The sequence below is a fragment of the Miniopterus natalensis genome, chromosome 20, assembly GCF_054644295.1.
Source record: "Miniopterus natalensis isolate mMinNat1 chromosome 20, mMinNat1.hap1, whole genome shotgun sequence".
Classification (NCBI taxonomy): domain Eukaryota; kingdom Metazoa; phylum Chordata; class Mammalia; order Chiroptera; family Miniopteridae; genus Miniopterus; species Miniopterus natalensis.
In genome coordinates, this window is record NC_142100.1 from 26,250,598 (window position 1) to 26,269,232 (window position 18,635).

General features: G+C 53.0%; 1 protein-coding gene across 2 annotated transcripts in view; it reads left to right on the forward strand.

Annotated features, from left to right (window-relative positions):
• The window catches only part of DNAH10 (dynein axonemal heavy chain 10), a 74,634-nt gene that overhangs the window by 47,984 nt on the left and 8,015 nt on the right, over positions 1-18,635 (forward strand). For both annotated transcript variants that reach the window (XM_087828624.1, XM_016203131.2), the window contains 20 exons: positions 533-793; positions 1,614-1,786; positions 2,732-2,825; positions 3,088-3,255; positions 3,675-3,863; positions 4,455-4,626; positions 4,977-5,180; positions 5,755-5,835; positions 6,487-6,684; positions 7,421-7,582; positions 8,935-9,109; positions 10,290-10,471; positions 11,574-11,710; positions 12,607-12,824; positions 13,813-14,034; positions 14,253-14,400; positions 15,407-15,686; positions 16,377-16,606; positions 17,523-17,796; positions 18,380-18,484. In XM_087828624.1, coding sequence (XP_087684750.1) covers positions 533-793; positions 1,614-1,786; positions 2,732-2,825; positions 3,088-3,255; positions 3,675-3,863; positions 4,455-4,626; positions 4,977-5,180; positions 5,755-5,835; positions 6,487-6,684; positions 7,421-7,582; positions 8,935-9,109; positions 10,290-10,471; positions 11,574-11,710; positions 12,607-12,824; positions 13,813-14,034; positions 14,253-14,400; positions 15,407-15,686; positions 16,377-16,606; positions 17,523-17,796; positions 18,380-18,484 — 3,673 coding nt within the window. The remainder of the gene's footprint in view (positions 1-532; positions 794-1,613; positions 1,787-2,731; positions 2,826-3,087; positions 3,256-3,674; positions 3,864-4,454; positions 4,627-4,976; positions 5,181-5,754; positions 5,836-6,486; positions 6,685-7,420; positions 7,583-8,934; positions 9,110-10,289; positions 10,472-11,573; positions 11,711-12,606; positions 12,825-13,812; positions 14,035-14,252; positions 14,401-15,406; positions 15,687-16,376; positions 16,607-17,522; positions 17,797-18,379; positions 18,485-18,635) is intronic.

The window sequence follows — 18,635 nt, forward strand, 5'->3', positions numbered from 1 at the left end:
AAAATCTATTTTCCAGAAAGACTGTGTGCAAAACCAGGATTCATCCATGCATCTGTCTATTCATCCATGTGTCTGGCCATCCATGCATCTATCCATGCATCCCTCCCTCCGTGCATGCATCTCTCCATCCATGAATCTATCCATGCATATATCCATCCACCCGTCCATCCCACCATGCATCCACCCACCCACCCACATACCCACTTATCCGTTCATTTATCTGTGCGTTCATCCATGCACCCACCCACACACCTGTTCATCCATCCTTTCTTGTACCCATCCATTCATCCAATTAACATATGCTTATTGAGCACCTCCTGTGGTACTGGTGCAGTGCAGCAGTCCTTGCCCCTATGGAGCTTGCAGCCTAGTGTGGGAGAAATTACAGGTGGACATGTAATTGGGAACTCTGAGAAGCCCCTGAGACTGCACCCAGAGCGCTCTGGGAGAGGGAGAGAGGCGGTGGTCAGCAGAGGCACCCCTGGGTTCTGCTGTGGGACTGCGACCGCTCTTTGTCTTCTGAAACCCCGAGGTGGATGAATATGGCACACAGCAGCCCATCGCCCTGCTGAAACTGCTGCTGGAGAAAGGCTACCTGTACGACCGTGGGAAGGAGCTGAACTGTAAGAGTATCCGAGACCTCGGCTTCATCGCTGCGATGGGAAAGGCTGGGGGAGGCCGCAACGAGGTGGACCCGCGGTTTCTCTCTCTGTTCAGCGTCTTCAATGTTCCCTTCCCTTCGGAGGAGTCTTTGCATCTAATTTACTTCTCCATCCTGAAAGGCCATACCTCGGTAACTCGATGTTGATCAGCTGTCCACCTGACGGGACCTCACCATGGGTAGGGATGTCTGAGGGCCAACGTGAGTGTTCCCACAGCAGGCACAGTGCCTACAGCCCATGGGGCTTTTAGGGGCCTGCGAACACACTTCATTTCTTTCAAAACCAGGAGAAAAAGTGAATGTAATCCAGCTAAATTGTATGGCTACATTATGTAACTTACTCATAAAATAGAAAATATTTATGCAGTCATAAAATATCAAATAACATATTTTTATGAAGGGGCCCAGAGACAGAAGCACCTGGTGCCCATGGGAGTCATGGTGTAGCCCTGGGTTACGGCAGGGACTCGAGTTCTGGAGTCAGTCCCCATGCTGTTCCTCAGGCAAGTCCCTGAGCTCCCCTGGGCCCCCTCCTAAAAATTATGGTAACAGTCACATTACATGAGATTAGTTATCTTAGCCATTGTAGAGTGTGTAATTCAGTGGCAGGGAGTACATTTCACAGTCATTTACAACCATCATCACCATTTAGTTCCAGGGTATTTTCATTACCCCCAAGTAGTCATTCCACCCCGCCCTTCCACCGGTGCAGCCACGCGTGTGCTTTCTGTCTGATGGGTTTTCCTAATCTGGACACTTCCTGTAAATGGACTCCTGTGACTTGTGGTCTTCTGTGTCTGCCTTCCCTCAGTCAGCATTGTGCTCTCAGGGTTCATCCACATGGTGTGTGTGTCAGTGCTCCGTCCTGTTTTGTGGCCAATACGTGTGGATGGACTGGTTCACTTATCTACACATCCACAGGTAGACATGGGAGGGCTTTTTCATTTCTCAGGTGTTTCACGAGAGCATTGTGGCTGTGAGTGACACGTTAACACGCTGTACGCTGGCGCTTTACACAGAAATCGTGCAGGACCTGCCCCCAACCCCGTCCAAGTTCCACTACATCTTCAACCTGCGGGATCTCTCGCGGGTGTTTCACGGGCTGGTCATCACCAACCCCGAGCGGTGAGTGTGCTGCCTCTCCGGACCACCCGCAGCAGTGGCTCTTTCTGTTCTTCTCAGGCAGGACTTGCCGACGAATTCCACCAGTCGGTCGGTGTGTCAGTGAATTTCCCGGTGTCTTGTTTACCTTAAACGGCCTTTACCTTGTAAGCCCTTGAGGGTAAAGCAGGCAGGACAGGAGAGGCGGGGGTGTAGGCATGCTGGCATGTGCGTCCCCTGGGGGGACAGCTTTACTGACCCCTCCGCCTTAGTCCTGAAGCGTGAATTTGCCGTGTGTTCCTTTCACTCCTGTGACTGAATTGTTTCCAGTTAAAATTGGTTCTATTAGCTGTGTCTTTGGGAGAAGTAAGCACAGAGGACAGCAGGGTTCAAGTCTGGGCATGCACATTTCCTCTCTAAAACTACACTTAGTGTGTATTTACACTAACGTACACTTTAATCTATAGATTCACATTACGGATCCACATCATATGAGTGGACTGAGGACTTTCCACCAACCCGACCCAACTCTCGGGTGCCCTGGAGATGGCATTTCAGGAGAGGGCAGCTCCGGGTGTTTGGGGTGGAGTGAAGGCTCTTTGCCAGACACCAGAGAAAGCTCCGGATCTGAGGCCAGTGGAGCTGCTCTCAGGAGGAGCTGCTTGCTGGTGGTTCTGATCCTGGTGTTAAACTCATGTATCCCAGCAGCAGGAACCATGCCAGGCACTCGCTCTGTGTTCCGTGGGTTGTTCATGGACAGTGTCCCTCCTCAGCCCTACAGGAGGATGAGCTGTTGGCCGTGGCTCTATGGTTGTCACACTGAGTCTGTGAGCTTCCATTAAAACTCAGTGTTATCCCAGCTTGGGGTAGGACCACAGAGATGCTGTCCTTTCCTGCACCCTGGGGATCCAAGAGCACCAGCCCCATCTCCGGATGACGCTGTGACTGCCTGTGCACTTCCGTCACTAGGTTCCAGACGGTGGCCCAGATGGTGCGTGTCTGGAGGAACGAGTGTCTGCGCGTCTTCCATGACCGACTGATCAATGAAGTGGACAAGCAGCTGGTCAGTGTGTGGGGACGAACTGGCCGATGCGAAACTAACCACTGTAGTCTGCTCTGGGGAAAAGCGCGTGAGACCCCATGTAGCAAATAGACACTAAAAATAGACGTCAGCAGGTAAAGGGGGTGGAGTACACAGTACCTTGTTGCTACTGGGAAACAGAAATTGAACGCAAGTCAGATAACCCTGGTGCATGTTTTTTCCCTGACACGTGTCAGCACACGTGTTGTTGGGTTTGGGTCCATTACTGGTCGTCTGCCGTCAGGTACAAGAGCACATAGGAGACTTGGTTACGAAACACTTCAGTGAGGACGCGGAGGTGGTGATGAGGGACCCCATCCTGTTTGGAGACTTCCGGATGGCGCTACATGAGGAGGAGGAGCGCATTTACGAAGACATCCAGGACTACGAGGCTGCCAAGGCTTTGTTCCAGGTGTGTGCGGGGCTCACCTTTTCCATGTCCCGCGGTGCTTGGGAATGACCCGAGGAATTTGTTAAACCTATACCCCTGGTTTCAGCCCCCTGAGAGCCCCTTCATCAGCCCATGGAGGGCCCCAGGGTGCCGTTGCACAGCCAGGTTTGGGAACCACTCATTTGACCCCTGTTCATCATGTTCGCTTTCACTCATGGTGGAGCCTTGCAGTCAGCGTTGGCTCACTGCCAGCGCCCACAGACCAGCAGTCAGAAACCTTGATTGTTGTTGCTAGACTCAGTTCCATAAACCCACAGGATTTAATTATTCAGCCACTGCAGACACTGGGAAAAGTCTCCTCTATTCTTGACCCCTCCTGGACTAACGGGGAAAGTGTGGGTCTTAGAGCCAGTGACCCTTGAAAATTGCTTCAAATTCAGGAAATTCTCGAGGAGTACAACGAAAGCAACACCAGGATGAACCTGGTCCTGTTCGATGACGCCCTGGAGCACCTGACGCGGGTGCATCGCATCATCCGCCTGGACCGCGGCCACGCCCTGCTGGTGGGCGTGGGCGGCTCTGGGAAGCAGTCTCTGGCCCGGCTGGCTGCCTTCACTGCTGGCTACGAGGTGAGGCGCCCTCTTCCCCAGGCTTTTAAATTTCAGAATTCAGCTTCGTGTTCAGTTTCTTTACACATCTTCCCACAAGTTACCTGGTTGTGAATAAACTCACCAGTGTGGGTGCGCACACGCCCGGTTGTTGCTTGTGTGTGTGTTTTCCCGCTTCCTCCTCTGCCTTCCTTCCCTTCTCGTTTCTTGCCTTCCTTTCCTCCCTGGAACTCAGATAACTCATTTTAACAACCTCGGGCATCTTTTAGAACCCCCACTTTTTCCCCACACACATAATCTCATGTGGACAGACCTGTGCTTCCCACACACTCCCCCCCTCCCCCACATGCAGGCTCGGAGTGTCCTGGTTTGTTTGACAAAAAGAGATGTGACAGTTTTCTGTGTCCTGCCTTCCTCACTCAATAGTCTTGTGTGAAAATGGCCTGGGTCACCTGGTTGGGCCCTCTCTCATCCATCATAGACGGCTGCACAACCTGACGGTCCCTGCAGGTGCTCGAGTTCTGCTTCATGGAGTGGTCCCCTCCCTCTGCAGCCGTGAGTTCCCCTCCCCGGCCAGTTGTCTCATGGGACCGCTGTGCTCTGTGTTGGCAGGTGTTTGAGATCCTCCTGAGCCGGGGCTACTCCGAGAACAACTTCCGGGACGACCTGAAGAACCTTTACCTGAAGCTGGGCATCGAGAACAAAATGATGATCTTCCTGTTCACAGACGCACACGTGGCCGAGGAGGGTTTCTTGGAGCTCATCAATAACATGCTCACCTCAGGTACCGACAGGCAGGAACCGGCCAGGTGAGCGGTACTGGCCGGAGCATGACAGGCCATTAGCAACCCCCCATATAAGTCATGACAACCAAAAATGTTCTCAGACATTTCCAGTGTCTTGTGGGGGGCAGAATTGCCCCCCGTTGAGAACCCCTGCTTCAATGCTCACGATAACCCTCCCAGGTAAGCAGGAGGCATTTATCGTTCCCATTTCCCAGATGAGATTGAGGCTCAAAGGCCATGAGCCTCGGGTCTCAGAGTTGGGACCCCAGCCCTGCTCCTTGGGCTCTTCCTGAGACACGGTGCTTCTCTTCTGCCTGAGCCTTAGAGGACCCACCTACCTGTTTTCCAGGCATGGTACCTGCACTTTTCCAAGAAGAGGAAAAGGAGGGGATCCTTGGTCAGATTGGACAAGAGGCTTTGAAGCAGGGGACGGGCCCGGCCAAGGAGTCTGTGTGGCAGTACTTTGTGAACAAGAGTGCCAACAACCTGCACATCGTGCTGGGCATGTCGCCCGTGGGGGATACCCTGAGGACCTGGTGCCGGAATTTCCCAGGTGCGCAGGCCGAGCTTGCAGAGGCATGTGTCCCCTGCAGCGGGGCGTGCGCCTTGGGGAGTGATGCAAAGTAAAACACAACTTGTCATAGGTTGAAATTGGGACTCTGCAGTGCAGGGTGAGCTCCACTCCACCCTCACAGTTGGCCAGCGGGCTCCCATGTTGTCCTTGGGTCAGTGGTGTCCTCCTGACAGGAAGACGTGCTCACAGCCCCAGGTGCAAGGCCCGTAGTGCCTTCAGCGTCACTCTGCTCTCCCTTCCATCTGGGAAGACCGTGCCAGCCTTGTGGAGGGGGCAAGACCCTGGGGCATGTTCAGTTGTCAGGGATGGGGTGGCAGGTATACTCCTGATGGAGGCCAGGGGAGGCTGCCAAACATCCTACAATGTGTAGACTGCCCCCAGACAGGATTATCTGGCCCAAATGCCAACAGTGCTGAGGCTGAGCAACCCTGCTGTTGGATTATTCTTGGGCATATCCAGCTCATTCACGTTGGTTGGGTATGGAAGGACGGTATCAGTGGTGAGTGTCTTGGGCGGCATGGTGATCCTCCGGTTCCTCTCTCTTTGTTTTCAGGTCTGGTAAACAACACCGGCATTGACTGGTTCATGCCCTGGCCTCCCCAGGCCCTGCATGCCGTCGCCAAGTCATTTCTAGGTAAGTGACAGCTGATTCAGGGACCACACTGATGGTACAACAAAGCAGCCTGTTACCACTTTTCTGACTTTGAATTTGGTCCAGTAGATTCCTTCACGTTACCCCCATGACCACGAGTGGTTTTTAGTTTGTTAGTGTGCTTTTGGCTTTTACTGTGTTTTAGTCCAAAGAGATTTGAGGGGACTTAAGAGGACAATTTAGGATAACAAATTATTAGGTATCGTTTAAAGCAGGAGTCGGCAAACCATGGCCTGTGGGCTAAATGCAGCCCACTGCTTGTTTTGGTTAATAAAGTTTTATTGGAACACAGACTCACTCACTCATAAACATATTGTCTCCGCCTGCTTCTATGTCACAACCACAAAGCTGAGTAATTGTGACAGAGATTGCGAGGCCCACAAAGCCTGAATATGTCCTGTTTAGCTTTTTATGGAAAAAGCATGCTGACCCCTGGCCCGAAGGATGGGCTGTTGTGGCCAGTGCTGCTGTGAACGTTCGCCTACAAGAATCAGCTTGTGTCTTTTTCAGTGCTTTTGAGGACATACCTGGGAGTGGAATTGCTGGGTCCTGTGGGAATTTTGTATTGAACTTCTTGGGGAACTGCTCCTTTCCTTTCTTTAAAAGGCACGTTTTTCGTCTGTTCCTCTTTAGGGAGTAATTCCATGATCCCTGCAGAAAATATAGAAGATCTGGTAGAACATGTGGTTTTGGTCCACGAATCTGTGGGTGAATTCAGTAAACAGTTTCTGCAGAAGCTGAGGCGCAGCAACTATGTAACTCCCAAGAATTACCTTGATTTTATTAACACATACTCAAAGTTACTGGATGAGAAGACTCAGTACAACATAGGTGAGACTTGGGAATGGGATGGTTAACAGAAATTGTTATTATTTACAATAATCCAAACTCCAGTCTTTTCTTTAAGCAGATATTCCTTAGTGAGACGAGGTGTACTCAGGATTGAGGCAAAGCAAGGCACAGTTTGGGTTTTGCATTTCAGAGGGATTCTCCTGTTGGGCAGAGTCCTGGCATGCCCTTACTTTTATGTTTCCGTGTTGGTCCATGAACTTCTTAGCTCTAAATTGTCATTGCGTTCGAGATACTGGATGGCAGCAACGTGCTCTGTTGAAAAATGCTTTTATTAATTTTTTATTTACTTTTATTTATTGAAAAAACAGCCTTTTAAAAAAATCCCAGAAGTAATATATGCATTGTAGAAAGATTTTAAAATATAATCAGAAATCCTGAAGGAAAATTTTAAATGGTTCCTAAAATTTCACTGTAGAGGTCACTGCTGCCTGGATTTGGGGTTAAGTCCTCTCACACTCTTTTGTTAGAAAATGCTCTTTAAAAAATGCTCTGGCTCTTGGCCAAGCGAAGGGCTGTTTTCAGAAATATATTCATTTTGGCTGATGCCGTCCCAGCACAGAGGTGGAGGTGCCAAGCGATGCTTGACCTCTTATGAGAACGATTTTTCCTGGTGAGCCCAGGCGGGACAAATTGCAGTGAGGCCACCAGAATGTTCTCCTGGGTGAGCTGGGAGCAGCGCCGCCTTGCTGGTGAACATGACATTGTCTCTCCTCAGCACAGTGCAAGCGTCTGGAGGGGGGGCTGGACAAGCTGAAGGAGGCCACCATTCAGCTCGACGAGCTGAACAGGAAGCTGGCCGAGCAGAAGATCGTGCTGGCCGAGAAATCTGCTGCCTGCGAGGCCCTGCTGGAAGAGATCGCCACCAACACGGCCATAGGCGAGTGTGGGAGCAAGCAGCTCTGGGGATGGGGACACTCCTGCTCCACACACACAGCAGGACAGGGCTCCACAGGGGGACATCCCTGAGAGGCCATGGTAGACAGTGAGAGTGGCATCTTTTGACCCTTTGATGGCTATGTTTTCCTGAGTTAGTGCCAAGCCCCCTTTAGTGGCCATGGAGACCCCACCACATGCAGGACCCAGGGCTGGCGGCTTAGGGATTTGTCGGGAGTGGAAGTGCCGTCTCTCTGCCTGCTGCGGACACTCCGTCAGCCTTTGCTTGTTGACTGTAAATTCACCCCGGAGAACACCATGGCGGAGGTTCTGGTGAACTCAGCACACATTTCCTGAGTACCTACTGTGTTCATTTCCTGAGACTGCCATAACCAAGCACCACAAACTAGGTGACTTAAAAAATTAGACCTCTATTCTCTCACAGTGGTAGTGGCCAGAAGTCTGCAATGGAGGTGTTGGCGGGGCCAGGCTTCCTCCAGAGGCTCCAGGGGAGGCTTCTGCCCTGTCTCTCCAGCTCCTGGTGGTGGCTGGCAGTCCTGGGCATCCTTTGGCTTATAGATGCATCACCCCAATCTCTGCCTCTATCATCACATGACCTTCTTCCATGTCTCTGCGCCCTCACATGGCCTTCTTATAAGGACATAGTCATTGGATATAGGGCCCACCCCAACCCAGTGTTACCTCATGTTAACTAATTACATCTACAAAGACACCGTTTCCAAATAAGACGACATTTTGAGGTTCTCGGTGGACGTGAATTTGGGGGAACATTATTTAACCCAGTATAACCTCCTATGACCCAAGCCCTATTCTGAACATGGGCTTTACAGCCCTTGGGCAATGCTTGTGTTCTGGTGAGCAGAACCAGACAGTCAGCAGGCCAGGGAGTAGATGGAAGTTCAGATCACGGTCAGTGTCATGAAGCAAATACACAGAGTGGTGAGGGTGAGAGTAGCTGAGCGGGCGCCACTTTATGGGGGTGGGGTGGAGGTTGAGTTGGGCCTAAAAGAGCATATGAAAAGGTGATGAAAAGGCAGAGAGATCTCTGTGAGCCTGAAACAAGGAGGGCAGCCTGGTGTCCTCAGCAGCCCTGGCCAGGCAGGCCTGGGGGGTGTCACATAGGATGGAATGGGTGGGACATGGGCGCGAAGGTCAGAGTTGGAGCCGCAGCCCTGGTGGGGAGACCTGGTGCACTGTGGAGACTTCTGTGCCTGTGGAACTCCAAAGCGCATTAGCTCCCCCTGTGGCCCAGCAACCACCCTGAAGGGCTGTGCACTACTTTGGCTCATCCCATATCCAGTAGCTTCACTCACCTCCCCCCCCCCCCCCCAACAGCGGAGGAAAAGAAAAAGCTCGCAGAAGAGAAGGCCATGGAGATAGAGGAGCAGAACAAGATCATTGCTGTGGAGAAGGCAGAGGCCGAGACGGCCCTTGCCGAGGTCATGCCCATCCTAGAGGCCGCCAAGCTGGAGCTGCAGAAGCTGGACAAGTCAGATGTGACAGAGATTCGGTAATGATGGCAGTCTCCAACTGTGCTTGTCCCAAACACCACTCCTGAAAGCAGGCATCATGATCGTGGTGGTTAGGCATTTATGGAGCCTCTTGTGTGCCGGCCATGGTGCTGGGCACATACCATGTGGGGACTGTTACTGTCTTCATTTGCAGATGAGGGAAATGCGCCCAGGGAGGCGTCCCCATCCTGTCCTCATTTTCAGAAGGGGTTCTGTCATCTGGCCCCATAGTTGCATCTACTGGGAGAGAGACTCCTGTTTCCAGGCTGGTAATTGACTTGTCCTGGTGAAATGGTGCTGGTTCTCTCTTCCGAAGGGCTGAGCAGCATTCCCTGTCGAAGGCTGTGCCTTTGCTGTTTGCTTATTGGTGAAATGTGTGAATTCAAACAGAACATTTAGCTGGTTCCAGAGCAGGGGGCCTGGTGCTCTTTGCAGACCCTCCAGAGATGCTGCTGCTGTTAGCAGGAAGCCATCATTTCAGAGTTCTGCAGTGGTTCCAACCAAGGTGTGAGGGTGGACTTTTTAAAATTGCAGTAGCCCTGGCCAGTGTTGTTTAGTGGTTAGAGAATCTGCCTTCGCTCCCAAGGGTCTCAGGCTCAATTTCTGGTCAAGGGCACATACCTGGGTTGCAGGTTTGATCCCTGGCCCTAGTTGGGGCACATGTGGGAGGCAACCAATCAATGTGTCTCTCTCACATCAATGTTTCTCTCTCCTCCTCTCCCTCCTTCCTTCCACTCTCTCTCAAAATCATATGGGAAAACCCTCAGGTGAGGAGGATGATGGGGATGGTGGTGATGGCAATAATGACAGCGCTACCATTGAGCCTGAGGAATTACCCCAGAGTGTAGTTAAAAACACAGATTCTCAGGCTCCACCCTGACCTACTGATTGAGACCCTTGGGGGTGGCCTGGGTTTACATCTTAATGACACCCCCCACTATGGTTCTGATGCTGAGTCAGGTTCCAGGAGCCTGGGCTGGCACCTAATGGATGAGACCCCAAACCTGCCCTTGAAGAAGCTCACCCCCTGGGAGCCCAAGTCCAAGTTGGGACGTGGCTCCCTTTGCTTCCACACATCACATCCCCACCTCCAGGGCCTAGCTCTGGACTGAGCCGTGTGCCCTGGAGTCTCATTCAGGCTGGCTCTGAGCCACACCTCACCTCTCTGTTTCCTGCCAGGTCCTTTGCTAAACCCCCAAAGCAGGTGCAGACGGTGTGTGAGTGCATCCTCATCATGAAGGGGTACAAAGAGCTCAACTGGAAAACCGCCAAGGGCATGATGTCAGACCCAAACTTCCTGCGGTCGCTGATGGAGATTGATTTTGATTCAATAACCCAGGGCCAAGTTAAAAATATCAGAGGTGAGTGTAGACAAATGTAGGAACAGCCAGGATTGTTCTTAATCTGGCGTCTCAGTCTCAGGGGCAGGGATGGAGAGCCAGGAGGGAGCTTGTTGCAGGCAGACCCTCCTGTGGGGTCACAAGGTGGCAGCATGACCCTGTGGATGGAGTGGGTGGGATGGCGGTTCCCAGAGAAAGATGGTGGCACTGTTCCGTGAAGTAGGAGGGTGGATGCTGGCTGGGCTGAGTGCTTGATGCTACAGTTGTTCTGGTTCTCCCTGGGAGGAAACAGGACCCTCTCACAGAACCCAGACCAGTCTCATCTTCTGTGCTTGTCTGATAGGCATGGTGGTGCCCGGAGTTGGCCTAACCCTTGCCTTCTCCTCTTGTGCCTCTTGCCAGTATAAAGTCTTCTGCAGGTCCCTGGGGGAGGGCTCGGAGGAGGGGACAGCACCGTCCCCGGCCAGCCCCTCTGACCTGTTATAGGCTGCTCACATTCCCTCCTGCCTGACCCCTGACCTGCCCAGGCACTGAGCGGTACAAGGATGACAGTCTTTGCAAAAGGCAGTATGGGTTTATAGCATCACTGTCCTGATGTTTGTTCAGAACTTTATTGCCAAATGCTCTTTTGCGGCCACTTAAAGACAAAACTAAGCGAAACACAAAGAATGACAAGAACCAGAAACCCAGGGTATTGTCTTTGCTCGAGTGTTGGTTAGACGTGAACTTACTCCGGGGGTGAGGGTGTGGTTTAAGTTGGCAGAGACCTGGATTGGCCTGCGAATCCCAGTTAGCTCCCTGCTCTGAGCTACTTTGGTGTCCAGAAGGGAGTCCCCATTGACACCCTGGGTCCCCTGGGGCTGCTGGTTGCCCTACGGAAGCACCTGGGTCGTAGGATGTTCCGGTGGCGGTGACTTGTGCCCCTCACTCGTGTCTTAAACATCCTCCTACAGAACACATGTTTGGGGTCCGACTTGCCCTGTTGCCGTGGGACAGTGGTTTGGGCCCCCTCAGATGGCAGGAATAAGGATCTGGATCTGCTCTCCTTGTCCATGGGCAGCTCATCTCCCATTTTATCTTCCCTCGGGGATGCTTGCCACTCATTGAGACCATTGACCTGCAGGTCTCCTGAGGACACTCAACACCACGATTGAAGAAATGGAGGCTGTGAGCAAAGCAGGCCTGGGGATGCTGAAATTCGTCGAAGCCGTGATGGGCTATTGCGACGTTTTTAAAGAGATCAAGCCCAAGAGAGAGAAGGTACTGCCGGTCTGTGAGATGCACACACCACTGCGGAGGGACCTTTTTGGAGTCAGAGTTACTGTGTCCATGGCATAGCTGGGAGAATTCTGGCAAGGTTCTGATTTCAAGCCCCATAACATTTCCCCCCAATACATGATAACCCCGGATTACAACTCAGGTTTGACATAGTGGAATCTGACAGACACTGTCTGAAAGATTTTCCAGTTTTGTGTGAAGAGAGCAGGATAAAAGATGCTCAGAGTCGTTGATTGGGACAGAAGCAGAGTTCCTCAACCTCAGTGCTACTGATATTGGGGCCGGCAGTTCTTTGTCCTGGGGGCTGTTCTGCATACTTGCTTACAGCAGCCCTGGCTTCCAGATGCCACTGCCCCTGCCCCCAAGTTTCAACAACTGAAAACGTCGCCAGTCATCGTTCCATGTCCCGGGGGGCGGGGGAGCAACAAAATTGGCCTGGGAGAGAACCACCAGGTCATAGTAACATGTGAACCCACGATGATGAGAGAGAATTACAAGGTTGATGCTGTCATGTGAGCCACAGTGTGACCTGTATAGCTCAGAGTTTGTTCCTCAGAGATCTTAGGACCCCATAGCAAGGCCAATACTGTCTTCAGAGCCACAGTCACCTCACCGCGACCTAGTGCACATGGGAAATGAGCCCTCTGCACACTTGGATGCAGGATGTCTTTTTCTAATGGGTTGTGGGACTTTTGCAGCAGACCACTGAGGAGGAAGCTAAGAAAAGAAGCATGCACCTCGCTGCGGCACACAGTCGCCCCTGAAGTTCACAGACCCCATTAGAAACGCAGGGTGGACAAAGCCCGGGCATGGGGTACTTTCCTCCCCACCCTGCTACAGACCTTTTCCCGACCGTTTTGCGGATTATCTTCCCCTAGGTGGCCAGGCTGGAGCGGAACTTTTACCTCACGAAACGTGAACTGGAAAGGATCCAGAATGAGTTGGCAGCGATCCAGAAGGAGCTGGAAGCGTTGGGGGCCAAGTATGAGGCGGCCATCCTAGAAAAGCAGAAGCTGCAGGAGGAGGCAGAGATCATGGAGCGCCGGCTCATCGCAGCTGACAAGCTCATCTCAGGGCTTGGGTCTGAGAACATCAGGTCAGCTGGCTTCATGGGCACCTGCCCCCATGAGTGGCTCTGAGTAAAACTCAGTGGCCTGTGTGAAAGTCAGCAACAGAGGTTCTTGCCACGTAGCATCTGTTGCATTTTCATCTGAAAGTCGAGGGAGTCTGATTTCTCTATTGGCGTGGTAAGGTGGCCAGTGGCCACTGTATCGGGTGTGTTTTCCCTGGCTACTGAGTGATGTGTACTAAGTGACTATGCAGGGCTAAGGAGACAGAGCAGCTGTGGAAGCAGAGACAAAGTGGCCTCCTCTGAGGTGCCTCACGTCCTGGGAACGCTTGAGTCCTGAGCCCACTCTGGATGGGTCTGGAGGAGGAGCCCTCCTCTGTCGCCGGACACCTGTAGCTTATTCACTCCTGAGCTTCCCTCCTAAATAGGTGGGATTGTTTGATGCTCATGGGCAAGACTGTTTGGCCATAGCTGATCCACCAGATAGGTCAGTATTTTCTAATCCAGCACCCACAGACATGGTGTGGAAAACCCTGGAAATACTGTTTGCTTATGGGAAACAGACCACATTCACTATTTCTAAAACCCAGAGGGCCTTGTCCAGTTACCAGATGAGGCCAAATGAAACACCCGATTTTGTCTTGGGTAGAATTGGGTCACCAAGCAGGACCAGACCTCCTGAGCTCTGCTGGACGTGTTTATGTTATTGAATAAGCGTTCGGATACAATGCAATTACTATGTAATAAATAGCTTTGAGACAAAATGCGCCCCACATTTATCGAGGCCCTTGTTAGATGCCAGGTTCTGCCAAGCCATGGAATTCAGTTTTTCAAAACACTGGGTTCGTAGGGAGGGAAGTGGGAAAACAAGCTGGCAGTCTCAAAACAGGGAGTATCTTTAAACATTTCCTTCTGGCCAGCCCATTGACTATGGGCCCAGGTCGTTCTTCTACAATGTTCCTTGTGACTGTGTCGGAAGGTAACAGCTCACCGCAGCCCCCCTTTCCGGCGCCAGGTGGCTAAAGGACCTGGACGAGCTGATGCACCGGCGTGTCAAGCTGCTGGGGGACTGCCTGCTCTGCGCGGCCTTCCTCAGCTACGAGGGCGCCTTCACGTGGGACTTCCGCGACGAGATGGTCAACCAAATTTGGCAGCAGGACATCCTGGAGCGGGAGATCCCCTTGAGCCAGCCTTTTCGATTAGAAAGCCTGCTCACAGATGATGTGGAGATCAGCAGGTGTGTGTGACCCAGAGCCCACAGGACGGCGGGAGGGGGCTCGGGCTGGCGGGGCCTAGCGCAGTGCGCTGCAGACCCGCTCCTGGACTCGGGGGGGCGGGGGGGAATTGAGAGGTCTCTGGATTGGCAGGTTGTTCTGGAAGCTGACCCACCACCCTTCATCCTCGGTTCACAACTCTGGCAAGAATAGTGGATCTTCCTGTCCCTCTCCCTTCTAGGTGGGGTTCCCAGGGGCTGCCCCCCGATGAGCTCTCCATCCAGAACGGCATCCTCACTACGCGGGCCAGCCGCTTCCCTCTGTGCATCGACCCCCAGCAGCAGGCCCTCAGCTGGATAAGGAGGAGGGAGGAGAAGAACAACCTGCGGGTACCGGCTCCTGCGGGGGCCCCCTGCCCTCTTCAGGGCATGGCCCAGCCCCTGCCTCCTCTCCTGGCCTTCCCTGGCCCCCAGCAGAGCCCAGCCAAAGTGCCACTACCTGAGCCCCCGCGCGGAGCCCCCCAGCTCCCACTGTTGAGTCAGGAGGGTGGCACGAGCCCTGGCTTCTACTCTGCTCTTGGTCGTGCACTGCCCCCGGGCTGGGTGCATCCTGAGGGCGGAGAGGGTGCTTGGCTCACCTTAGTGTCCCCTCCACAGTACACAGCTTGGTCGCCTTAGGCGCTCAGTTGCTTTGTTTTGGAAGGGAGGGGGAGCGGGCTCGATTAAGATGTAATTCACATGCCCTGGCCGTTTGGCTTAGTGGTTAGAGCGTGGACCCGAGGACTGAAGACTTTCAGGTTTGATTCCGGCCAAGGGCATATACCTGGGTTGCAGGCTCAGTCCCTGGCCCCAGTTAGCGCCTGTGCGAGAGACGGCCAGTGTGTGTCTCACATCGATGTCTCTCTCCCCCTCCCTTCCCCTCCACTCTCTCTGAAAATCAATGGAAAAAACATTCTCTGGTGAGGATTGAAAAAAAGTAATTCACACACCATACAACTTACCCGCTGACGACATACGGTGCCGTGGTTTTTAGTGCATTTACAGAATTGTGAAACAACCACTAGGATCAGTTTTTATCTCAGGGACATGCACATAAGGGAAAGAGGGTTAGGACGCACATGTGCTCCGTGCTTGGATCCTCACGCGTCTGGTGAGCGATGTAGCAAAATCCTCTCACAGTCGCTCAGCTGCTGAGCTGTAGTTTTTGAACGAGAGGCTGAGCCTGGCCCTTCCTTGTGCATTTCTGGGCCCATACGGTGTGCACGCCTTGCTTCCTGCCCATCCCCTGTCCTTGTCCCTGCGGGCTCCCTTCAAGGTTCCGACGTGGCCGCTCCCCACTTGGCCCCTTACGTTTGGCAAGTGGGCTGAGCCTCCGCACCTGCCCCCTGCCCTCCAGGTGGCCTCCTTTAATGACCCTGACTTCCTGAAGCAGCTGGAGATGTCCATCAAGTACGGGACGCCCTTCTTGTTCCACGATGTGGACGAGTACATCGACCCCGTGATCGACAACGTCCTGGAGAAGAACATCCGCGTGTCCCAGGGCCGGCAGTTCATCATCCTGGGAGACAAGGAGGTAGACTACGACTCCAACTTCAGGCTCTACCTGACCACCAAGCTGGCCAACCCCAGATACTCCCCGTCTGTGTTCGGGAAGGCCATGGTGATCAACTATACCGGTAAGGACCTGCAGGACCGAGGGGGCAGTTGAGGGTGTCTGTGGTGGACACCACGATTGGAGAGCACGGCTGTCACGGCCGTCATTTCATCCAGTGACCCCACATCCTTCTCCTGGCCACACCTTAGCTGGTCAGTTCTCAGTGACAAAGCCACACCCAGGAAGGCCAGGAGCTCTGGGTCTGGGGTGGCTGAGTCTGGACCAGGGGGCTCAGCTATTCACATTAAGAGGGAGGTGAGATCCCTTTCTGCAGGGCAGGGAGTAATCCTGTATCTGTGTTTAAATGCTGCATAACTGAATTCCTTTAGGAACTGGACGCCACTTCTCAAATTTTCTGGGGTCGTCACACAGGCCCTCAAGCAGGGTAGTCGGGCCTGGGTGCTTTCCACTTGGTTTTCCAATGTGTGGGGCCCTGGGTTTATTTGGCGCCTCTTCACTCTGTCCCCGCTCTGTAGAGCTGTGCCTTCATTCTGCTCCGACATTTGACAATTTTTACCTTGTGGCTTCAGTGTGGTTTTACCAGGAGTATGAGTTCTCATGTTCTTGAAGGATAGGCACATCTGTGTCAGCAGGAAGACATGTGACCAGCCTGTCAGGGGAACGCCGCAGTGAGGGCCACCCCTATCCCTGCAGTCACTCTGAGCTTGGGGGGGGTGGCCACAGCAGTCAGGGCCGCCCCTGTCTCCCACAGTCACTCTGAAGGGCCTGGAGGACCAGCTGCTAAGCGTGCTGGTGGGCTACGAGAGGCACGAGCTGGAGGAGCAGAGGGAGCACCTCATCCAGGAGACGAGTGAGAACAAGAACCTGCTGAAAGACCTAGAGGACTCCCTCCTGCGGGAGCTGGCGACCTCCACGGGGAACATGCTGGACAACGTGGAGCTAGTGCATACCCTGGAGGAGACAAAGTCCAAGGCCACGGAGGTACCAGCCGCACAGGAAACGGCTGAGCTAGGAGCCGGTCTCCACAGCTACTCAGGGAGAAAAATCAGACTCCAGGGTCTCAGGGCCTTATTCGTGGTCCCGGGTCCTAGAATCGGAGTTTAGGTGGGAGGACATCAGCCTATGCTCTCGTCGGACTTGGGCTTTGAGTCACCTTAGGGCTATGTGATGAGAAATGGCCACCTCTGGTGAGGTGTGCAATGGGGAGGGGTATCCTAAAGGTGTTACCAGGCTCCTGTGCATCAGGTCAGCCATTTCAGTTGAGAGTAAGGGAAAACCCAACCCTACTTGGCCTAAGTGAAAAGGGAATTTATCAGCTGAGAAAACAGAAAGGTCCATGGTGGCCTCAGGTAGGGCTGGATTCAGGACTCCAAGCATATCACCAGAACTCGATTTATTTTCATGTCTGGGCTGGGCCTTCTTCTGGGTTTGCCTCCTCATAGAGCCAAGCTACCCTCGTGGTCTCAAGATGGGTCTGGCCTCATGTCCTTTTAGGTTCAAGTCCGAAGAGAAGTGTGAGAATCTTTACCTGTCCCTATCACAAAGGTCCTGAGAGTCATTTAAGTCACATGCCCACCCCAAACCAGTCCCATGGCCTGGGGATGTATTGCATGGCTTGGTTGGGCCTTGGTCACAGGCTTTTCACTTGGAGCTGGGCTGGAGCCCCACATGCAGAGCAGAATGGGGGAGTTGTGTCTCCAAGTAAAGTGTGGGGGTGTTAGGAGAAAGCACAGTGGAGCGAAGCCACTAGTGTCCAGCCCCTCTCATGCCAGGGTGGTGCTCCCTCCCATTCCCGCCCTCTACCTTCTTACTTTCCTACCCATTTTATATCCCTTTGATTGTGGGTGTATATCTCCTGTCTTCTTGGCAACATGCACCTTTTCTGTACTTTTATTAGGTGTCAGAGAAGCTCAAGCTGGCGGAGAAGACAGCCCTGGACATCGACAGGCTGCGGGATGGCTACCGGCCCGCGGCTCGGCGGGGTGCCATCCTGTTCTTCGTGCTGTCAGAGATGGCCCTGGTGAACTCCATGTACCAGTACTCCCTGAGCGCCTTCCTCGATGTCTTTGGGCTGTCGCTCAAGAAGTCGCTGCCCGACTCCATCCTCATGAGGCGACTGAGGAACATAATGGACACGCTGACCTTCAACATCTATAACTACGGCTGCACAGGTGGGTACCTCCTGGCTCCGACAGGACGGCTGCGCTCCGCACATGAGCCTGCGGGGTCTGCATCCAGACTCAGCCTCGTTTTAACTCCATCACCTCTTCAGAGGCTCTGTTTCCCAACACAGCCACATTCTGAGGTCCTGGGACTCGGGGCTGCAGCTTATGGATTTGCGAGGGGGCAGAATTCAGCCTGTATCAGTCAGATAGGGAAAAGGCTAAGGACTGTTGTTCCTTTAGGGCTCACTTAAGGAGCCAGCTTTCTAACACATACAAAGTTGCATCCTCCTGTTGGTACAGAGTTTGAGAGTACGCTGTGTGGCCTCTACAGCAGAGGTCGGCAAACCCTGGCCAGCAGGCCCCCTCTGGCCACCCTGCTTTTAGAAGTAGCATTTTATTGGAACATAGTCACACGTGTTGGGCATGATGTGTGCATTGAGCCTGTATTTTTTGGACTCAGAGTTATGGACTTCAGATGCAGTGAGGGCTGAATGCAGCCGTGCCACCTGGGGCCTGTCATGTTTCTCCTATGTAACCATGTTGTATGTGAGAAACTTTTAAAATCAGAGTCTATCTTGCTGTTCTTCAGGATTGTTTGAGAGACACAAGCTGCTCTTCTCTTTCAATATGACAATCAAGATAGAACAAGCAGAAGGACGGGCTCCCCAGGAGGAACTAGACTTCTTCCTAAAAGGTAATGAGATGGCCTTGCTCCACTCACAGGTGCACAAGCCTGTTTCTTAAAACTAACAGCAGAAACTCTCTTTAGAGCTTGGCTTCCAGGTGCACTTGTCATTAAATGTTTCTGTGGACGATTCTAGCCTCAGAAAGGGCTCTGTTTTGAC